This window comes from Podarcis filfolensis (genome assembly GCF_964270895.1).
Source record: "Podarcis filfolensis genome assembly, chromosome: 8".
NCBI lineage: Eukaryota > Metazoa > Chordata > Lepidosauria > Squamata > Lacertidae > Podarcis > Podarcis filfolensis.
Genome location: NC_139611.1, coordinates 85689555 through 85697556, shown reverse-complemented (window position 1 = coordinate 85697556; position 8002 = coordinate 85689555). Strand labels below are relative to the sequence as shown.

Genomic DNA, 8002 nt, shown 5'->3' with positions numbered 1-8002 from the left:
TCAAGTTCCAGGTGTGTCTAGACTGATGTTATATTGGGGGGGGGAGAGAAAAAGATGGGAGGGGCAGCTCCCCTCCCACATGGCGCTGCCATCATCCTCATCCTTGCACCTGGCAAGGCAAGGCTGGTGTCTTCTAGCAAGAGCTGTTGCCATGACAACAGGACAGGAAGAAGAGGATGTTTGGGTACCAGGCTGAAGATACTGCCCCCCCCTTTTGCCTCGATGCTCAGGCAAAATCTGGGGTCTCTGTGCAAGAGAGAGAGAGAGAGAAGGAATAAAGGAAGGAAAAAAGAGAGGAAGGGGTGAGCTCAAGGAAACACACAAAGTTTTCTATGAAATGTTTATTTTATTTCTCTCCTTCCCCACCCCAACACCCAAGAGGTGTGTCGCCCCAAAGAAACTGTCATTGAGGATTCCAGAGAATTATACTGGGGGGAATTTATTCTTTTTTCCCCCTCCTCCTTTTTTCTTTTTACAAAAGGCTGGTTGTTGTTCTTTCCTATCAGCAATTTTTAAGACAAAAAATAATAATTAAATAAGACAAGATCTGATCCCAAAAGATTCTTATAAAATTAACACAAGAAACAACTCACACAACACGACTGACAAAAAAAATGAAGGCGAGGCCCCCCCCCACTCCTCCCACCCTGGTGGAGGGGGGGGGCTTCCATGTCACAGAGAGGAACGCTAAAGGATAGATTTACTCTTATTTTTAAAGTGGGAATGGGGGGGAAGACAATAATCCGTACAAATTGCAGTGAGATACTGGTACAAAATTCAGGGGGAGTTTTGGGGAAGGGGGTGCTGGCAGGGGTGGGGGGCTGGGCTTTGCCACTTCTGGCTGAGAATCTGCCTGGCGTTTACACCCCTAAGTTGGCTCTGGAGAAGGTGAAGAAGGCTTCTCTCTCCGCCAGGCTCTATGGCTCTATGGGGGGGGGGCAGGCTCCTTAAAGGTTGAGCTGGGGGTGCAAAAGGGGGTTAGCACCCCGGGAGTTAAGACGATCATGGTGCAAAAAGTTCCTGGGATACTGTCGGAGCTCGGAGATTCTTCCCCAGTTTCCTGGCTACCTGCCCCCTGCAAAAAACCCACATTTTTTCTTGCAGCAATTCCAATGGCCCTTGCCCCCCCCCGCCCCGGGGAGGGCAGGTAGTGGAAGGCCTTGTCGTTGTCGGGGGGAGGAAGGGCCAGGAAGCCCCCCCACTGCTGGGTGGGTCTGGGGTTTGCATAGTTCAAGACGCTGGCTTGGCAATTTGGCAAGGGGTGCACAACATCACAGTTTGGGGCGTCCCGGGAGGACCCTGCGTCCTATGCTAGCAGCCAGAAGCGCCCCCCCCTCAGGCTTCCCTTTCTCAGCCCTGCTGGCCCCCGCCAGGCCTCCAGGACACCCCCCACCCTGAGCCCAGCTGGAAAAGGGGTCTTGTCCCTCCTGCAATGGACCCCTCCTGCTCAAAACACCCCCAAAATGGCTCTGCTGGTCCAGACCATGTGCTTTTATCCCACAACAACAACAACAACAACAACAACCTGCGAACAAGGAGAAGCTGCAACAGGGTCTGCATTTCACAACCACGACGTACCAACTGCCCGCAGGCAATTCCTTATTGCCGAAGAGTCGCTCAGGCACAGGGGTGCCCGGGGTGTGTGTGGCGGCACCAGAGGTCGGGAAATGCGGGAGGCCCCGATTCCCAGGAGGAGCTGGAGGGAAGGGTGGTCCCCAATAATGGCAGGACCGTCTGTTGCCACACATGAGAGGCAAGCCCCCCCCCCCGCAGGCCAGTGGGGCAGGGGCACCACTCCTGCCCCGATGCCCAGGACTGTCCAGGTCCCACGGCTCCCAACTTCTGCTGCTGCTGTGCAACCATTTGTGTGTGTGTGTGTGTGTGTGTGTGTGTGTGTGTGTGCTGAGTTCTGAGGCATGCACAGAGTTCTCCAGAGGGCGGGTGGGTGGAGTTACAAACAGTACCATTTATACAAATATAGTGTTTTATAAAGAACATATACATTTAAACTTCTTTTTTTTTAACTTCCTGAGCCACTCCCATCCTTGCGTTCTCTAGAAAATAATTTAGTCGTGAGAAAGTGCTCTTTTGAGATTCTCGGTGGTCTCGCTCGAAGGGCCCACCCCCACCAACACCCCGAGTCTGTCGAGCGCCAAGGTGCCCCCTGGTGGCGAGCCAGGATGGGCAGAGGCGGCAAGGGCAGCGGCGGCCCCCTACCCTGCTCGGGGTGGGTGAGCCCAGGTGCCCATATCGCAGTTCTCTTGGCAAACGCCCAAGGAAGCACCTGAGAGTACACCTGTGGCAAGAGGTGCCCTGGGCCCTGAGCGCCACGCCTGGCACCGGGCTGGGAAGCGGGCACGCAGGAGGGCGGGAGGAGAGGGGGCCCTGCTCCCCAAGGAAGGAGGGAGGCTGGCCAGGGCGTTGTTGGGGTCCCGCACCAGAGGAGCCACCACCAGCAAGCCCCTCATCTCTCGCTTCCAAGCAGCCCCGCTCTCCGGCAAGCTCACAGCTCCTTCTTCTCCACGGCGCTGGAGAAGATCTCGGCAAACTTCCGCAGCTGCTCGTTGGCCGTCTGGGACTCCTCCTGCAGGCGCTGGTTGTTGTGGCGCAAGTTGGCCACCTCCGCCTGCAGAACCACCTTGTCCTGCTTCTCCTGGGAAAAGAGAGAGGGAGGTGGGAATCGGGGCCGTTGGAGGGGTGTGTGTGCGCAGTGGTCCGCCTCGTCCAGTATCCTCTTCTCAACAGGGGCCAAATACCCCCGAGAACTTAGGAACGCAGATAGACTGCCTCTGCAGCTGGAGGCCCCATAACAGCCGAAGGAGAGCCTGGCTGCCGGATCAGGCCAAAGGGGGCCCATCGAGTCCGGCATCCTGTCCTCACAGTGGCCAAAGGGATGCCCACAATGGGAAACCCGCAAGCGTACCTGAAGGAGCGTCTCCACCCCCATCGTTCTGCCTGGACACTAAGGTCCAGCGCCGAGGGCCTTTTGGCGGTTCCCTCACTGCGAGAAGTGATGGTTATAGGGAACCAGGCAGAGGGCCTTCTCGGTGGTGGCGCCCGCCCTGTGGAACGCCCTCCCATCAGATGTCAAGGAAATAAGCAGCTATCTTATCTTTAAAAGACATCTGAAGGCAGCCCTGTTTGGGGAAGTTTTTAATATTTAATGCTTTTAACACTCGATTGGGAGCCGCCCAGAGTGGCTGGGGAAACTCAGCCAGATGGGCGGGGTATAAATAATAAATTATTATTATTATTATTATTAAGCACAAGAGAAACTCTGCCCTCCTGGTTTCCAGCCCCTGGGATTCAGAAGCATGGTTGCCTCTGGCCGTGAAGGCAGCAGAGCAGAGCCATCCTGGCTAGGAGCCACCCAAAGCCCTCTCCTCCTCCTCTGTGAATTTGCCCAATCCTCTTTTAAAGCCACCCTGCCTCCTGCAGCAGGGAGTTCCACAGTGTAACTAAACACAGGGCGAACAAGTCTTTCGTTTTGTCCTGAATCTTCCATGAGTTCTAGGGAGAAGCCCCCTTCCTCTGCACAGAGATCAGAAGCCGCAAGAGGCTCCCTCGGACGGTGGGGGCCTCTCCATTGCTGGAGATTGGACAGCCGTCTGTCGTGGATGCTTTGGGTGCAATGCCTGTGTTCCAGGGGGTCAGACTAGATGAGCTCTGGGGTGCCTCCCAACTCTATTCAGTGAAGCAGGCACGGCGGCTCAGGGTCAAGCCGTACCACCGAATGAGAAGAGAACCCAGGAGTCCGGGCTCCCTTCTTGCCCCTTGTCTGTCAACTTTCTGGGGGTTCTTCTGCTGGCCCCCCCCATTCCCACGTAAGTATCACAACCAAACATCCCTTTAACATCACTCTACGTGGAGCTGCCCTTGAGACTGACCCAGAAACTCCAGCGGGTGCAGAATGCCGCTGTGAGACTCCTTGCCACAAGATCACATTCACCCGGTGCTATACCAGCTGCACTGGCTCCCGGTGGAGTACAGGATCAGGTTCAAGGTGCTGGTTTTAACCTTTAAAGCCCTATACGGCCTAGGACCCTCGTACCTACAGGACTGCCTCTCCTGGTATGTCCCACGGAGGACCTTACGGTCTTCAAACAAAAACATCTTGGAGATCCCGGGCCACAGGGAGGTTAGGCTGGCCTCAATCAGAGCCAGGGCCTTTTCGGCCATGGCCCCAATCTGGTGGAACGCTCTGTCCCAAGAGACTAGGGCCCTGCAGGACACAACATCTTTCCGCAGGGCCTGCAAGACAGAGCTGTTCCACCAGGCCTTTGGCCAAGGCGCAGTCTGACCCCCTCCTTTGGTAATCCTCACAGAACTCTAGCCCAATGGTTGCCATTAATTTAATTTGATTTTGAATTGATTTTAGAATGAATTGATTTTAGAACGCTGTGCTACTTTTATTGCTGTTAGCCTCTCTGAGCTCGGCTTCGGCTGGGGAGGGCGGGATATAAATAAAATTTTATTATTATTAAATGAGGAGGGCATTTCAGGAGGGGCAGCTTCGCCTTAGGCTGTCCCAGGGCCTGGTGGGAAAAGAGCCCCCCCCCTTTGAGCCATACCCTGGGGGGGACGACAATCTTACTTTCTGCAGGTCGCTATGGAGCTGCTTCAACATGGCCTCCAGCTGGTAGACTTTGCCCGTCAGGTCCACAGAGGGCTCCTCGCTGCGGAGGGAGGGGAGAGCAGAGCGTCAAGAGGCAGCATGGCCCAGTGGTTAGAGCATCGTACCAGGGGCCTGGGAGAAACCAGGGTCCAAATCTCGGCCATCGCCAAGCTCACGGCATGGTTCCTTGGGCCCAGTCTAAACCTTTTCTCAGCCTAGCCTACCTCGCAGAGTGGTTGTTGTTGTTTGGGGGGGGGGGTTAAATGAGAAGGGGGGGAGCCGTGTTGGAGGTCACCTTGGAGGAGAAGGCAGGATATAAACGGAGCAAATGAATGGATGAGATACCGTATTTTTCGCTCTATAAGGTGTACCAGTCCACAAGACGCACCTAGTTTTTGGAGGAGGAAAACAAGAAAAAAAAATATTCTGAATCTCAGAAGCCAGAACAGCAAGAGGGATCGCTGCGCAGTGAAAGCAGCAATCCCTCTTGCTGTTCTGGCTTCTGGGATAGCTGCGCAGCCTGCATTCGCTCCATAAGACGCACACACATTTCCCCTTACTTTTTAGGAGGGAAAAAGTGAGTCTTATAGAGCAAAAAATACGGTAATTGGAGAAAACGAGGGCCTAGATCCCTCCTTGGAAAAGATGGAAGATGGCGAGTGAAGGCAGATTAATGCTTGCATCTCAGCCACCCCTTATGAGAACAGAGCCCCCCTGTCAAGACCCCCAGCCAGTGCCCTGACCCCAAAATGTCTAGAAGCAGGCTGAGGTGGAAGCACCGCCCCCCCCAAAAAACCCAGAGCTGTGCAAAAATGGCAGCTCATTATTTTAGGTCGATTCCCCTGCACCCTGGGCATCCAGAGAATGTGTACCTGCAGCTTCCCCCCCCCCACCCGAGACCTTGCTCCCCCAGGGAGAAGCAGGAGAAGAAGCCCAGTGCGGCCCCCTTGCCCCCCCCAGACCTCAAAAGGGCCCACGTTCAGTGCCAGAAACACGCTCCCGGCTGGGCAGTCGGAGGTGGGGACCCGCCTTCCCCAAATATAAAAGCGAGGGGGTGGAGGAAGGGGCCTCCGCCGGGAGAAGGGGGGTCTCTCTCTCACCTCATGGTGGGTGTCGTGCGGGGCGTCAGCTGCCTCTCCAGGCTCAGGTGCCCCAGGACGGGGCTGTGGGCAGAGGGGACGTCCGGGCTCAGCGTGGCGTCATGGAGGGAGAAGAGGGAGACGGCTCTTTGCACTGAAAGGGGAACAGGAAGAGGAGGGTTTTGCGGTGCGGTCACCCCCACCAGGCAAAATAACAGGCCCCCATCCCTTTCTGGCAGAGGCCATCGCCCCTTTTTTCTGCACGTTTCCGAGCACAATTCCAAGTGTTGGTGCTGACCTTTAAAGCCCTAAACAGCCTCGGTCCAGTATACCTGAAGGAGCGTCTCCACCCCCATTGTTCTGCCCGGACACTGAGGTCCAGCCAGCGGCGAGGGCCTTCTGGTAGTTCCCTCACTGCGAGAAGTGAGGTTACAGAGAACCAGGCAGAGGGCCTTCTCGGTGGTGGCACCCGCCCTGTGGAACGCCTTCCCACCAAATGTCAAAGAGAACAACAACTACCAGATTTTTAGAAGACATCTGAAGGCAGCCCTGTTTAGGGAAGCTTTTAATGTTTAATAGGTTATTGTATTTTAATATTCCGTTGGAAGCTGCCCAGAGTGGCTGGGGAAACCCAGCCAGATGGGCGGGGTATAAATAAATTATTATTATTACTATTACTATTATTATTATTATTATTATTATTATTATTATTATTATTACTACTACTACTACTACTACTACTATTCTGCAGGCACTGGGGCTGCCAGGGCTGTGTGGCAGGGAGTCGTCCCCCCTGGCCCCTGCCTGCCTGAGGGGGGCAGAGGGTGTGTGCCCTTCTTTGCACGCCGCAAACAGCGGAACTCCCTCCCACAAGAAGCAGCGGAATGGGCAAACTCATAGGGCAGCATGCTGTTGACGGCGAGGAGCCCCAGGGGCCGTGCTTTGCTCTCCTGGAAATGGCAGGAGGGAAGGGGTCTCTTGCGCTCAAATCCTGCTTGCAAGTTCCCCACAGGCACTGGGAGAACAGGATGGAGGATGAAACGGACCACTGGCCTGATCCAGCTGGGCTAATCTTATGGACCGATGGAACCTCCATGTCCAGGGACAGTCTATCTAGAATAACATTTGAAGCTTTCTTATGTTTTTATGTGTGTTGGAAGCTGCCCAGAGTGCCCAGATGGGCGGGGTATAATAATAATAATAATAATAATAATAATAATAATAATAATAATAATAATAATGCCTTATACAGCCTAGGACCCTCGTACCTACAGGACCGCCTCTCCTGGTATGTCCCACGGAGGACCTTACGGTCTTCAAACAAAAACATATTGGAGATACCAGGCCACAGGGAGGTTAGGCTGGCCTCAACCAGAGCCAGGGCTTTTTCAGCTGTGGCCCCGATCTGGTGGAGCTCGCTGTCACAAGAGACTAGGGCCCTGCGGGACTTGACATCTTTCCGCAGGGCCTGCAAGACAGAGCTGTTCCACCAGGCCTTTGGACAAGGCACAGCCTGACCCCCTTCTTTGGTAATCCTCATAACACTCTAGCCCAATGGCTGCCATCGATTTGATTTTGAATTGTTTTTAGAATGAATTGATTTTAGAATGCATTTCAATTAATTCATGTTGATTTTATGTAAGCTGTGTTATTTTTATTGTTAGCTGGTCTGAGCCTGGCTTCGGCTGGGGAGGGCGGGATATAAATAAAAAATTATTATTATTATTATTATTATTAATTCACAGGTTCTTAGGGCCAGGTGATAACCCACCTGGTGCTGCTGCCAGAGCCTTCGGAGCGCAGAAGAACGGAGTCCCAGCCCATTTTCCGAGGCTGCAGTGCTGGGGCTGCAGGTGCAGCTGGCCCGGTGCCTTGGGGCTCAAACCGGCCGGGCAACACACTGGGCCCAGCCCTTCCCTGGCAGGCAGCCACTGGGATTTGCTGCTGCCGCTTCAACGGGCGACTTGGGATTCGGGTTCTGCAACAGCTCTGGGCTTGGAGGAGTCAGGGTGTTTGCTCCCTCCGAGCTCAGGGCAAGGGCCAAGGCTCCCGTGCCCTGGTGATCTCAGCGCTGTCTGCTTGACATCTGCTGCCACCGCCATTGAGCATCAAAGAGGCTTGTAGGGGGGCTCCACCCCCCCAGCGCTTGCCCTCCCCTCTCACCCAATTAGCCGCTTCTCCAGCAAAGCCTCTCACCTCCCCATTCAACACGCCCCCCCCAGCAACTGCTGAGCTCTTCCACTCCCCCCAGCGCTGTGATCAACCCCCCCCCCTTCTGCCTTTCCCTCAATTAAAACAGCCAAGTGCT

The 8002-nt window shown here is 54.7% G+C and overlaps 1 protein-coding gene across 3 annotated transcripts in view; it reads right to left on the bottom strand.

Annotated features, from left to right (window-relative positions):
• Nucleotides 1-326: 326 nt before the first annotated feature.
• SIPA1L3 (signal induced proliferation associated 1 like 3) overlaps nt 327-8002 on the bottom strand; it is a 101735-nt gene continuing 94059 nt past the window's right edge. For all 3 annotated transcript variants that reach the window (XM_083626723.1, XM_083626724.1, XM_083626722.1), the window contains 3 exons: nt 5716-5848; nt 4595-4676; nt 327-2653 (listed from right to left, as the gene is read on the bottom strand). In XM_083626723.1, the coding sequence (XP_083482849.1) occupies nt 2504-2653; nt 4595-4676; nt 5716-5848 (365 nt within the window). In that variant the 3' untranslated portion in view covers nt 327-2503. The remainder of the gene's footprint in view (nt 2654-4594; nt 4677-5715; nt 5849-8002) is intronic.